Below are 15,439 nucleotides of genomic sequence, written 5' to 3' on the forward strand. Positions count from 1 at the left end.
TGTCCTGCTGCTCTTCAGAGGAGTGCTGTATAGTTAGTAGACAAACTTCATTAGTGGAGTAAAGTTAAGTACTTCTTTACTCGCACTATGTTTCTGCAACACACTAAGGCTCTTCTTCTGGATATGTGAAATATTAAATTGTACCTTCTGACCACGAACAAAATATTAAATTGTACCTTCTGACCATGAACAGAGTTTTTTACAGGACTTTTTTTGTAAAGATGATACAGATTTCGAATGTTAACAGCTGATGAGCCCATGCATGTTCCTATTAAATGATGATTATGGGTGCCTCCATGTTGAAACGGTTAAATAAGTGTAATACCATGTACAATTATGACACACAATTTATTGCAGTGGCTTACATACATCTTAAAAAGTACCGGTACCAAAATATATACAGAGATAACAATTGCTAGTGTATATTTGCTTTTGCTTATACAATAAAAACAAAAATAAAACATAATCTCATATGACTATAACAGCAGTATGAATACAGCACCAGCTTCTGTGATCAAGTAATGTTCTCTTGTAAGCACAAAACTAAATTTTAGTCAAGGTACAGGCAGTAATTTTATTTGTTCTTCATTTGGTTTTTACAACACTGCATCAGTTTTACAAAATACACATACTACTGTCAAATAGTGGACTTTTGTGGACAGGTTTATTTTGCACCCATTTCATGATATAAGCAGTACAGGCAATTATACAAGAAGGACAAGTTTGATAATAATCTGTATTTGTATGGCATAAGCAAAAAATAGAACTTTAAATTTGTGCCATTCAAAGTGATTTAATATATCACACTTCCCATGTGTATAACATAAAAGTGGACAATTTATATTTGAATGATAAAAATTTTACTTTGCCTTGTGATAAGGTACAACTTCAGTCGATAACAGATGCAGAAGATTTAACTAGTAGTTGAGCAGTGATACAGATAAGACGATTATTGAACAAAAAGATTGCATTTTTGGATTGGTAATGTTAACTTATTTTTTATACGTATTCAGTACGTCTTGTGGTGAAATACACATTATACGCACTTAATAAAGAACTGCAAAAAATGCATTTTTTAGCAGCTGATGAAGAATGACTTATTAATATTACCTCATTTTTTTGAGAAAGTCACTTGTTTTACACAACTAAAACACAGTATACACTCATATCCAGAAGTGGCCATACATGATTAATATTCATCACAGGTACAGTTTCAACATTCTAAAACACAAACACAAACACACACACACACACACACACACACACACACACACACACACAGTGAAGAGACAACCACAAACACGGAAATTTTTCAAATACTTACAGGTACACGTTACACATACAGTCTCATATTGCAGACACATACAATGAAGCAGAATAAGCAAGAATGGGCCAGTATTCACACAAACGCAGATTTCACACACTGTGTGCTCTTAGTATTTATATTTAGTTGTACACATACAACGAATCAAATATTTGCACAGTTAACTCGTAACTAGTCAACAATCTATACCTTTGTATCAGCATCTTATAGAGGCACAGAAGATTTTCTTATCATAGACGAACTTCTATAATTTACACTCTTGTGGGATGAAAAGTCTTTCACCTTGTGAGACAAAATAACAGAAATTGTGGCTACTTTCGCAACTCTCGGTAAAGCTATAAACTTACGATAAAAATATAAGCTAAACAAGCTAAATTCGCTTAGCAGTTGGCTGCCTTCTTTATTCCTGTGGACGTGGCGTCAATCGCCAGTCTTCTTCCTGGTGAAAAGTCTATCTTTCATGATTAAATGTCTTTGCGGATCAACCACAAACTAAAGGCGCAGCCAGTAAATTGAATTGTACTAAAAGGCTGTGTATTACATGTACTCCCGCATTGTTACTCCTATCATGCGTAGCTATGTAAATTTCTACTCTGGCAATCAGCGGCCAACTACCGGCGGGTTTGAACTTCACAGGCTTCTCGTGTGTGTTGTTCCAATCGCCCTCTACTGACGCCGACGCTACAGTTACATACAGTGAAACCTATACACGTGTGCTCTTCCAGTGGGCTGTCGAATAGGGTGGGGAAAGCTGTAGGTGTCTTAACTTTAGAGAGCAGCGACTTAACTGACGTCGATTCTCGTGCGGAAGAAAATCTGCAGTTAGCGGTCAACGGAAGTTGCGGGTTTCACTGTACTGATAATTGAGCAAGTTTGAGGCTATGGCAGCCAGCTAACAGATCTGGTCGCGCGCAGGGCGCCTACTGGGCTTAAGTCCTCTCCAGCTGCTGCAGGGAGATGTAGCCACGCGCGGGGGCGGCGGCCGGGGGCGGCAGTCTGCCCGCACCCGCCGCCTCCCCCAGCAGCACGTACGCCCCGCCGGGCTTGCAGTGGTGCGTGGGCGTCTGCGCAGGCGGGGGCGGGCCTGCCGTGACGTAGCCGTCCGGGGGGCGGCCCGAACTGCAGACGACGTAGCCCGCCGGGGTCGGCGACGCGCCGGGGGCGGAGGGCGCGGAACTGGCTGGCGGCGGGGGCAGGTTGTCCACGCTGACGTAGCCTCTGGCTGCGGCGGGCGCTGCAGTGGCGGCGGCAGTGGGCATCTCGCAGCGGATGGACGGCCACACGGTGGGGGCGGTCTGCGAACCAACCAGCAAAGCGCCCACGTCACCACGCGTACTGGCTACACATCTATCAGCAATCAAAGCGTGCCAACACGGAAGGCTCATGAATCAAACTGTCAGCAAAATGCTGACGAGAAATAAACACTGATGTTAAAAAAAGAAAAAAAACAACGCACTACGAAGGAGCTAAGCAAATAGGTCACAAATTGATATTTATGCAGCAAACGATGGAAAATGCAAATTTAGATGATGGCTCACAGTTTCACCTCTCAGCTGTCAAGGATAGTAAACAGGGGACATGTCGAGGCCAGGGCAGGAAGTCTCTGAGAATGTAATTCCGTATACTCAGTATGACAGTAAACATGCCTCGCACACATGCGCGTCAGCAATATACAAAGACGTCAACCTATGTGAGAAGATGTGTGGTGGGCTCAAAAAAGTCGGTTGGAGTAACCGGCGAATTGCTCGACATTTTAATAGCAGCAATTGCGCTTTACGACGATTTTCGCAGGAAGGGTGGACCACGGCCAAACACACCGTCAATAGAAAGAAAGATCCCTTATCATTTAGCTACAATAAAGCAGTCAGCAACTGGACGCAGTTAATTCCATAAAGTAGGCATTAGGAGTGATTTAAAATGGAATGATCATATAAAGGTGATCGACGTTATAGCAGATGCCAGACTGAGATTCATTGGAAGAATCCTATGGAAAAACAATACGAAAACAAAGGAAGTAGGTTACAGGACACTTGTTCGTCCACTGCTTGAATACTGCTCACCAGTGTGGAATCCGTACCAGATAGGGTTGATCGAAAACATAGAGAAGATCCAAAGGAGAGCAGCGCGCTTCGTTACAGGATCATTTAGTAACCGCGAAAGCGTTACGGAGATGATACATAAACTCCAGTGGAAGACTCTGTATGAGAGACGCTCCGTAGCTCGGTACGGTCTTTTGTTGAAGTTTCGAGAACATACATTCACCGAGGAGTCGAGCAGTATATTGCTCCCACCTACGTATATCTCGCGAAGAGACCATGAGGACAAAATCAGAGAGATTAGAGGCCACACAGAGGCATACCGACAGTCCTTCTCCACGAACAATACGAGACTGGAATAGAAGGGAGAACAGATAGACGTACTCAAGGTACCCTCCGCCGCACACCGTCAGGTGGCTTGCAGAGTATGGATGTCGATGTAGAAGAAAGCGGTCCACCTAGAGAGACGACGGAACGCGAGATCTGAGTAATCGTCAGAAAGGCACCCAGATCTCCGGCATCACCATTCTCATCGATCCGACATGCAACCGGTACTTCATTGACGACAAGGACCATTAATAGTGGGCTGCAAAAGGGGCCTTATCTCAAGGGCCCCCTTGCGCCAATTACCGTTGACTTCTGCACACTGGTAAGTCTTTGAAATGGTGACGGGCCCATTCGACCTATATTGTAAGTGACTGGAGTAGAACTGTCTTCATTGATGAGTCTCGCTTCGAACTGAGTCGCGATGACCAGCGAAGACGTCACGGACAGCAGTGGGATGCCTAATAGCAAGCAGTGACGGCCTTGGGTGCCATGTCTTTCCACAGCAGGTCCCCTTTCGTGTCATCCAGGCACCCTTACAGCACAGCCTGGCGTCGATGATGGTATACACCTATGGGCTTACATTTCAGCAAGATAATGCCCGCCTGCACACGACGAGAGTTTCGACCGCTTGTCTTCGTGTTTGCGAAACCCTACCTTGGCTAGTAACGTCGCGGATCTCTCCCTAGTTGAGAACGCTCGGAACTTTATGGGCAGGGCCCTTCAAACAGTTCGAGACTTTGACGATCTAACGCTCCAATTGGACAGAATTTGGCACTGTGTCTCTCAGGACGACATCCTACAATTCTGTCATCAGCAGAAAGCCAGATAACTGCTTGCATGAGGGCCAGATGTGGACCAAACCGTTATTGACTTGCTCAGTTTGTGAAGCTCTTTCTCGTGGATCAATTATCCAACTTTTTTGAAACTGTGACCATTTGTTTGTCTGTACATCACATCTACAGTCCCATTGGATAATTTCTTCGTTGTGCGTCGCCATTTTTTTATTTCTTTATTTAGTGTATTAACGTGATATGTCCCTCAACTTTCCATTTTAGGGCTGCGGCTTTTTGTCGTGAACAGTAACAATTCAGGGGAAACATTTCGGAAAATTTTGGAATTAAAACTGGGGTGAGACAAGTTGATGGCCTCTCTGCATTACTTTCCAACTGCGTCTCCGAAAAAGTAATCCAAGAGGGGCGGAATATAAAATCAAAACATAAAATTGGCGAACCAGTGTTAGGACGGACTGCCTAGCTTTTGCAGACGACCTGGCGGTTCTATGTTAGGACACTGAAATAGCATAGAAACAAATAGAAATTTTAAAATTACAGCAGAAGTAATAGGGCTCCAAATATCATTTGGGAAAAAATACATGTGTAACAACAATCTGGCACCCAAAATTCTAAAAACAGTAGACGGTGAAATCGAGAGAGTTTCTCACATCAAATATTTAGGCGAAACCGTTCAGGAAACTGGTCTGTGAAAGGCTGGGTACGAAAACCATTTCAGAATCTGGAAACAGCTTTGAGACTTACAAGAGACATCTGTAGAAAAAAATCCACTCAAAATACACCAAACTGAGACAATTTGGCCTGTACTTGCATTCGTAACACCAATGCATCAACTGATGTCAACGTTGACACATGTTAACGTCAGCTGATGCAAGGATGTGATGAATGCAGATGTACCAATGTGCTGGCTGTAAAATACACCATACGGCATGTTAATAGTTATTCACTGTGCACAGTGTCAGCTATATTATATATCTTCGATATGTACTCATATCGTGTAATACGACAACTTGTTTATAAGACGAGAAATATGTCTTTTCAACGATGACAAATCATTTATACAGGTCACAGTTATTGTAACATTTCAACATGCACTTGAGAATGCCTATAAAACCGAAAACATGATTGTCTGAAATAAATGAATAATAATTTTCAGTCATATGACGGAAATTTCTTTCAGAAAATGACGGAGAAAACCTCAGTTTCAAGCTAAGATTGTTAGTATATATGGCTATGTTGCTGTTCACTAACTAGATTACTAACAGCACACCACCTTAAGTACCACATCAGACGTCGACGCAATTCGTACTCGAAGCGAAAGCATTAACTTTAACAATAGAATGTCTTTTATAGCGCAAGTGTTACAAGTTTGCCATTAAAAAATTCGTCTAGAGAATAGAATGTGTTGGTCGGAAGAAACGATTTCAGCTTAAATTTAAAATTTTCCTCGCCACTTGGCAGACATTTCAGGTTAATGTCAACATCAGAGATTTTTGTGGCTGCGTATGGAAAATTATTGTAAACCACATTCAGTTTTAACTTTAGGTAATGAAAACCGTATTGCCTTCTAGTGTTTTGGCTATGAACGACAAAGTCCCCATCGATTTTGAGAGGTTATCCACGACAAATTCACTAACGAATATTATTTTCGCTGATTGTTTTTTGAGTAATAACTACTTTCTAAGTGATGAGTTATCCCTTAGTACTTTGCAGAAGTGTGAGAAGTATGCTATTGGTAAAACGGGACAGGCGGCGAACCGTGGCGGAACTAACATCAGACTTTAATGCTGGACTGAGTACGGCCGTGTCTCAACACGCAGTGCACCGAACATGCCTAACGACGGGCTTCAGCAGCCCCCGAGCCATGCATGTGTCAATGTTAACACCACGACATCGGAAATTACGACTGAAATGGGAAAGTGGCCATCGGCACTGGGCGTTGGTTCAGTGGCAGAGCGTTGCAAGGTCTGATGATTCCCGATACCTTCTTCATCAAGCCAATGAGAGTGTGCGAATCCGTCATCTTCCAGGGGTACAGCTTCTTGACACCCGTACTGCGGGACGGAGACAATCAGGCGATTGCTCCATTGTGCTCTGGGACACATTCACGTGAGCATCCATGGGTGCAAGACACCACGACGGCTAAGGAGTGTCGTAGACTGGTTTCAGACTACGTACACGCCCTTCATGAGGTTCATGTTTCCCAACGGCATTTGTATTTTTTCAACAAGATATTGCGCTACATTAAAAACCAGGAGCATGATAGAGTGGTTTGAGGAACACAGTGGCGAGTTCCAAATGATGTGCTGGCGCCTCAGCTCGCCAGAACTGAACCAGATCGGACACGTCTGGGATGTGATTGAACGTGTCGTCAGAGTTAACCCCCACCCCCCCCCCACCCCCCCTTCACGGAACACACGGGAGTTAGGTGACGTGTGTGTGTGTGTGTGTGTGTGTGTGTGTGTGTGTGTAGATGTGGTGCCAACTCCCTCCAGCGACCTGCGACATACGAAGGCTTCAATGCTTCCACGCCACGACGGGTCGCCGCTGTTATCCGTGCCAAAGATCTGCTAATAGGAAGGTGGTCATAATGTTCTGGCTGATCAGCGTGAAGCCCCTACGCCCCTATCTGCTCCAACATCGACAGAAAGTTAGTCGATGCAAATAGGAAAGAATTAAGTTACTTTGTGAACACTTTTCTTATCTTCCATTCATTGTGAGGTAGCGACACCGCAGCGGGAAATTTCCAAGTGAGCTATTTGGTACGCACGCTGCCTCCTTATCTGCAGTGCAAACATGCCATTGCCCGCTTACGCGGTCGGCCGACATGAAGCGGTACACGAAGGCAATTCACGGAACGGAGGTCCTGTAAACACCACTGCTGTCGTGGCGAGATGGCGCGCCAGAAATCCCACACACGCCCACGTCAGGGCCATTCAGCTGATGCCTCCGTGTAGACGTATTCTGTAATGTGTTACAAACTCTTCCCTCTTGCTGTAGGAATTGTTCCACGACTGGGATAAACAGCATACCAAGTCAATGAATTCGGTTCACTGAAACTCTTACAACTCCTAATGAAAGCAGCATGTTAATTTACTGGTGTTAGCTGAGTTGTTAGGGGACAGCCTCAAATGCTTGCCCTGGTGGTGGACTGACTGGGGAAGTCGCGAAACAAAGAAGAATTCGTGAACATAATAATGTTGGTATGCAGGATAACACAGTACTGAGGAATAACTGGTTTCCAGTACTTCACCCCGACAGCATTTACTACAGCCGGGACAGTTCGATAGTTTCTGTGCTTAGCGTACTTCACGATTCTACCTTGCCTATAGTTTCACTCGAAATCTGTTATTAGGTTATATGAGGGTCATTCAATAATTAAACAAATTTGTCTGGGGAAAAAACTGTTAGTAGGGTAAGTTTGGTTGTTTTGTGGCTTTAAGTTGGCATCACTGGGATGAGCCCTGATTAGCTGATATCTCAACATTGTTTTGTTTATAGCCTCAAAAATACATTTCAAGATGGCAAGTCCGCTTGAAACGTCCACATTAATTGAACAACGTTCTGTTATCCGTTTTTTATTTGCTAGAGGCGAGAAACCAGTGAATATATACTGTAGAATGTCTAAAGTCTATGGTGAAGATTGTATGAATCGTGCAAATTTTTATAAGTGGGCAGAGAAGTTCAAAAATGTTCGCGACTCAGTGACTGACGAACACTGTTCTGGCCGACCAGTTGCAATTTCAACTCCCTCACTTGAAACTCGAATTGATGGTATTATTCATGCCCACCGCCGTGTAACTGTGGAAATGGTAGTCGATAAGGTTCACCTTCCCCAGTTAATGCAAGAGGGCATGGAAGCGAGTTAGGGTTAGTTCACGCTGCGTCAAGATGGTTACCGCATACTACGGTCAGGCAGAGAACCAGTGGCATAATAGCAGTGATGTAGCAGGACAGAGCCGCTGCAGCGTAGAGGACCTGATTGCTTCACATCCGACCTATGGTCGTGTCATGGCAGAAACCCATGCTTTAGTAAAATAGGGCCAGGCCAGGCCCATATAAACCCTTCTCATTTATAGTTAGAGGGATGGCAGTCTAGCAGCCATCAGCTCCGAGGGGGACCTACAATGGTCTACGAATCTGGGAGACTGCATGGATCAACGAGTCTCCACCTCTGGACTCTGCCGCTGCTAGCTGCGACGTTGTCGCTTGGGCTGAGATCAGTATTGTGGACTTCAGCACCCTCCAGCCGGTGGGCTGCCTGATGTACAGTTAGAGCCAAGGGCAATGCAGCTGCTCAGCCACCATTGATCGCGCAGGCACTTTCCTTGCTCCCCACCTTTGCTTGTGTGGACATACGCTGCTGCTGTGAGGTGTCTCATCCACACTGGGAACATGGCACTGTTCTACGCGCTGTGCACACCCCACCCCAAGCAGGCAGGCTGCTCCTAGTCTGCACTGGGGGCTGCCGCCCCTGCTGTAGTCAGCATCCTTGCCAAGTCGCTGCTGTCGTCACTCCACAAGCCCCTCGTCGCTGCTGATGGCTGCACCTCTTCGCAGGCCCCTAGTCGCCTACCGCTTACGTCCAAGGGACTTTGACCTCTCCAAGTATCATAACGGTTGTAATTTACGAGCAATAAATGACTGTTTCAACAATGGTGTTTTCGTGATTTGTTGGACGACTACCAGACATTCACTCACTGCTACAGTGCTACCCTGCCCTGGGTAGTGAATTACTGGTCTTCTGATCTCGTCCAACCCAGTTCCACTGCCCACCATGGAGGCCTACCACCCTGGCTGCCCTCATATTCATTATACTGATTTATGAACTAAATGAGAAACCTGGTGCTGTCCATGAATTAGTTTACTCCAGTCTTATATTACTCCATCTCCTCTCTCCAACACTCTCTACCCATTTCTCCCTCCATCCTCTCTCTACCTATCTCCCCTGGTCTGTTCACCCTCCTGTCACCTTCTTGACTCCTACTCTCTGTCCATGTACTTTCTTCCCATTCTGTCCATCCACTCCTCCTTCCACCTCTTTCCATCTCCTCCTCCCCCCTCTAATGCTATATCTTCCTCCTATTCTCTCTGTCAATCTTCTCTTCCCCTCTCTCTGCCCATCTCCTCCTACTTGTGCCTATCTTCTCCTCCTCCCGCGGTGGTCTCGCGGTACTAGGCGCGCAGTCCGGAACCGTGCGACTGCTACTGTCGCAGGTTCAAATCCTGCCTCGGGCATGGATGTGTGTGATGTCCTTAGTTTAGTTAGGTTTAAGTAGTTCTACGTTCTAGGGGACTAATGACCACAGCAGTTGAGTCCCATAGAGCCATTTGAACCATTTCTCCTCCCCTCTTGCTATCTGTCCATTGCCTCGTCCTCCCTTCTCATTATCAGACTCACCGCAACAGGAGGCTGGTGAGTCTTACACTACAGTATTTCTTTCGAGGTTGTAACTAGTATGTGTATCAGGGATTTAGGATCATTTCTCTCATGGCGTTATTCAATATGCACATGTTAAATATATTTCACATATTTAACCAGTTTCACGTGTATTTGTAGACATATAACACCTGTATGTCTAGTGAATTTCGCCCTAGAGGTTCACTTTCACTCAGCTTCATGTTTATAACGTAGTATCTCCTGAACTATGTGCTGTACAATGACATAATTTTGCAGGTACATCCTCCTATCTGCGAAATGTGTTGTGAATAGAATTAGTAATAAAGAAGCAATGAATTAAAACGTCTGCTTCATGTGGTATTTTCACTGTATGAACAACGAAAATGTAGTAAGCGACTAACATTTTTCCTTTCTCCATTTCGTAGGGGTCGTCGGCAAGTAGAAGTTTCGTAAAGGTTTGAAACTGAAGAAGTTTCGTAAAGGTTTGAAACTATGTGTACAGTTCGTTGCAAGTCTCCGAGTGCTCTCATTCTCAAATCATGGATAACTAAATACGGGTATTCTCGCCTCATGGGCTGTACTGCCGTTTCACCCCAATCCCCAACGCTTCGATAGATGGGTAGTTATTACCCCCTAGTTATTCTTTCCAGGCAATGAATGACGTGTACCAAGTTTGGTTGAAATCAGGCCACTGGTTTAGGAGGAGATGTGGAACATACACTCCTGGAAATTGAAATAAGAACACCGTGAATTCATTGTCCCAGGAAGGGGAAACTTTATTCACACATTCCTGGGGTCAGATACATCACATGATCACACTGACAGAACCACAGGTACATAGACACAGGCAACAGAGCATGCACAATGTCGGCACTAGTACAGTGTATATCCACCTTTCGCAGCAATGCAGGCTGCTATTCTCCCATGGAGACGATCGTAGAGATGCTGGATGTAGTCCTGTGGAACGGCTTGCCATGTCATTTCCACCTGGCGCCTCAGTTGGACCAGCGTTCGTGCTGGACGTGCAGACCGCGTGAGACGACGCTTCATCCAGTCCCAAACATGCTCAATGGGGGACAGATCCGGAGATCTTGCTGGCCAGGGTAGTTGACTTACACCTTCTAGAGCATGTTGGGTGGCACGGGATACATGCGGACGTGCATTGTCCTGTTGGAACAGCAAGTTCCCTTGCCGGTCTAGGAATGGTAGAACGATAGGTTCGATGACGGTTTGGATGTACCGTGCACTATTCAGTGTCCCCTCGACGATCACCAGAGGTGTACGGCCAGTGTAGGAGATCGCTCCCCACACCATGATGCCGGGTGTTGGCCCTGTGTGCCTCGGTCGTATGCAGTCCTGATTGTGGCGCTCACCTGCACGGCGCCAAACACGCATACGACCATCATTGGCACCAAGGCAGAAGCGACTCTCATCGCTGACGACGACACGTCTCCATTCGTCCCTCCATTCACGCCTGTCGCGACACCACTGGAGGCGGGCTGCACGATGTTGGGGCGTGAGCGGAAGATGGCCTAACGGTGTGCGGGACCGTAGCCCAGCTTCATGGAGACGGTTGCGAATGGTCCTCGCCGATACCCCAGGAGCAACAGTGTCCCTAATTTGCTGGGAAGTGGCGGTGCGGTCCCCTACGGCACTGCGTAGGATCCTACGGTCTTGGCGTGCATCCGTGCGTCGCTGCGGTCCGGTCCCAGGTCGACGGGCACGTGCATCTTCCGCCGACTACTGGCGACAACATCTATGTACTGTGGAGACCTACGCCCCACTTGTTGAGCAATTCGGCGGTACGTCCACCCGGCCTCCCACATGCCCACTATACGCCCTCGTTCAAAGTCCGTCAACTGCACATACGGTTCACGTCCACGCTGTCGCGGCATGCTACCAGTGTTAAAGACTGCGATGGAGCTCCGTATGCCACGGCAAACTGGCTGACACTGACGGCGGCGGTGCACAAATGCTGCGCAGCTAGCGCCATTCGACGGCCAACACCGCGGTTCCTGGTGTGTCCGCTGTGCCGTTCGTGTGATCATTGCTTGTACAGCCCTCTCGCAGTGTCCGGAGCAAGTATGGTGGGTCTGACACACCGGTGTCAATGTGTTCTTTTTTCCATTTCCAGGAGTGTACATACACATGCACATCCATTTTTATAATTTGTATGGACTTGGATATGGACGTATAGGTCTCGATTGACTCTTGTGAAGGGATGCCTGGGCCTAAGGAAAAGAATTCCAACAAGAACAACGACATAACTGTAGGGATATGAGTAGACAGTACTCGTCTTCATCGAACATTGTAACACGTAGACTGATAGAATTTAGTCTCCCAATTTAGCCTGCATGGCCCTCCATATGCAACTTCATACGGCACATGAGAGAGAACTTATAGTGTTAGCACATTTAGATGCAGTACTATATCACAGCAGAAAGATTCCATATGTCCATCTTCTACAGTCGAGGAGACCAGGAACATTTGAAGGAACAATCGCAGGGTTCAGCCTTCGCTGAATACCAGGAGAAGAGGAATTTCCATTAACAAGATGGCGGACATCCCATGGGAGTCACTTTGAGAATCCTTTGTACCGTGCAACAAATTAATACTTGTAATGTTCCACTGCTAACTGCTTTGTCCCGGACTCGCTGTCAGTTTCCGGATATACAGGGTGTCTCTCCTAGAAGTCATCAGGCGCATTTTCTCTGGTGTTTCAGATGATATTTGCAATTTCGTTTTTGTATTGTGTAGCTGGAGACATCCCAAACAAATAGTGCTCATCACGTCTTTCAAGCGACTCCCATTGTCAAGAGCAATAACTGGTTTGTCTCCCTTTCGAACAAAATTGGAATTTTAGGTGCCCATTTGATAGAGCTGTCCCAGATTAGCGTGTTGCGATGTCCGTTTTCTCAATATTTACTCTCATGTTCAGAATAACAGAAAACCTTGAACTATTAGAGATGGGACGTTCATATTAACAGGATGCGTTCTGCAGAAACGATTAGCATTCCAGTCACCTCGATTCAGTATGTGTCCTGCTGCCTAGTACGCAGGGGCCATGGGCACTGATGTCTTGTTCCATGCGTGACAGCATCGACTCGTATAAGGCACGAATGGGGTCCTGTGGTATAGCCATCCATGCTGCATGCACCTGGTTCCAGATTTCATTTCTGATGGTTGGCATTCGGTCACAGTGCTGCACCTGCAGTTTCACCATACCCCAAACATTTTTTATTGGTGACAAGTTAAGTGATCTTATGGGCCACGGCAAAAGTTTGATATTCTGTGACACCAAGAAGGTACGTGTTCGTGCAACAACATGTGGTCGCGCGCATTGTGTTGCTGAAAAATGGCGTCTGGGGTGCTCTTCTGAAAGGGTATGGCTACAGGTCGCTGGATGTCATTCACACAGGTCACACTGGTCACAGTGCACTGGACACGCACCAACTGTGATTGTAACCAATAGCACTCCACACCATAAGGGCTCGAGTTAGCACTGTATGTCTTGTGCGAAAGCAATCAAAGTGACGCCGCTCCACCTGTCTGGGGCGAACCAAAACGCGCCATCATTTTCAAAAAAATAAAACCTGGATTCGTCCGAAAACACTATCTGATGCAATTCCTGACCCCATTTGACGTCGTTCCATGCACCATTGCCGTATAACTCTTTTCTGCACATTCGTCAGTGGTAGGTGGAGAAATGTACGACGCGTACGGAATCCGTGCCGTAACAAACGGCGACGAACAGTCACTCCTAATAGTATATAATGTGTTACACTGTTGCGCCAGAGCCGTGGAGGAGGCAGATCTGTCCTGCAATGACATTCGGATGTGGTATCGATCTTACTGAGGGGGGGGGGGGGGGGGGTGATCTGGCCTGGGTGGTACGACCTGATCCCTCTCTTTGAGTTACACTGCCTTCCGAATGCCATTCTACACACACCCTTTACACTGCCGAAACATTTCGTCCCACACGAACAGCAATTTCCCGGATGGGAGCATCAGATTGTCTCATGCTAATAATGCACCCTTTCTCAAATTCACTGATTTGACAGTACAGTTCTGCGAGGTATCTTGCATGTCTGCTCGAGTTACACTGATCCATTACCTTCGGGCTTATAGCGACAACGAGAGCCACATGTACTGCCCTGGCCCGCGCTGACAGTTACTGCAAAGATGCAGCGCTGCTGAGCTGCTGCTGGACTGCTGTTTATTCTTTGTGTTTTACAGTCCCAGTTAATACATATCGAGAAAATGAATATCGGACTAGACTATTAGAGAGTTCCGGAACCTGTACAGAAAATTGGAATACAGATCAACATAAACATCATTTCCACCCTTTTTATTGCTCATGAAAACCACACGTTGCATGTTGTACCACCATACAGCGAGACCTTCACAGGTGTTGGTCCAGACTGCTGTACACACTGGTACCTCTAACACCCAGTAGTACGTCCTCTTGCACTCATGCATGCCTGTATTCGTCGTGGCATACTATCCAAAACTTCATCAAGACACTGTTGGTCCAGATCTTCCCACTCCTCAACGCCGATTCGGCGTAGATGCCTCAGAGTGGTTGGTGGGTGACCTCGTCCATAAACAGCCCTTTTCATTCTACCCCAGGCATGTTCGATACGGTTTATGTCTGGAGAACATGCTGGCCACTATAGTCGAGCGATGTCGTTATCCTGAAGGAAGACATTGACATGATGTTCACGATGGTGGCGCGAATTGTCGTCCATTGTCGTCTCCCAATATGCTCCTGATATGGTTGCACTATCGGACGGAGGATGGCATTCACGTAGCGTACAGCCGTTACGGCTCCTTCCATTTCCACTAGTGGCATACGTCGGCCCCACATAATGTCACCCGAAAACAGTAGGGAGACTCCACCTTGCTGCAACGCTGGACAGTGTGTCTAAGGCGTTCAGCCTGACAGGGTTGCCTCCAAACACGTCTCCGATCATTGCCTGGTTGAAGGCATATGCGACACTCATCGGTGAAGAGAACGTGATGCCAGTCCTGAGCGGTCCATTCGGCATGTTGTTGGGCCCATCTGTACCGCGCTGCATGGTGTCGTGGTTGCAAAGATGGACCTCGCCATGGACGTCGGGAGAGAAGTTGTTCATCATGCAGCCTATTGCCCACAGTTTGAGTCGTAACACGTCGTCCTGTGGCTGCGCGAAAAGCATTATTCAAGATGGTGGCGTTGCTGTCAAGGTTCCTCCTAGCCATAATCCGTAGGTAGCGGTCGTCCATTGCAGTAGTATCCCTTGGGCGCCCTGAACGAGGATGCCATCGACAGTTGCTGTCTCTCTGTATCTCCTCTATGTCCGATTTTGGTTCACTCCGAGATGCCTGGACACTTCCCTTGTTGAGAGCCCTTCCTGCCACAAAGTAACAATGCGAACGCCATCGAACCGCTGCTTTGACCGACTAGGTATGGTTAACTACAGACAATACGAGCCGTGTACCACCTTCCTGGTAGAATGACTGGAACCGATCGGCTGTCGGATCCCCTCCGTCTAGTAGGCGCTGCTCATGCATGGTTGTT

The 15,439-nt window shown here is 46.6% G+C and overlaps 1 protein-coding gene across 1 annotated transcript in view; it reads right to left on the bottom strand.

Annotated features, from left to right (window-relative positions):
• Nucleotides 1-329: 329 nt before the first annotated feature.
• The window catches only part of LOC126267869 (cytokine receptor-like), a 238,964-nt gene continuing 223,854 nt past the window's right edge, over nucleotides 330-15,439 (bottom strand). Inside the window, exon 5 of the mRNA XM_049973179.1 lies at nucleotides 330-2,619. Within this exon, the coding sequence (XP_049829136.1) occupies nucleotides 2,254-2,619 (366 nt within the window). The 3' untranslated portion in view covers nucleotides 330-2,253. The remainder of the gene's footprint in view (nucleotides 2,620-15,439) is intronic.

Source organism: Schistocerca gregaria, chromosome 4 (assembly GCF_023897955.1).
Source record: "Schistocerca gregaria isolate iqSchGreg1 chromosome 4, iqSchGreg1.2, whole genome shotgun sequence".
NCBI classification, from domain to species: domain Eukaryota; kingdom Metazoa; phylum Arthropoda; class Insecta; order Orthoptera; family Acrididae; genus Schistocerca; species Schistocerca gregaria.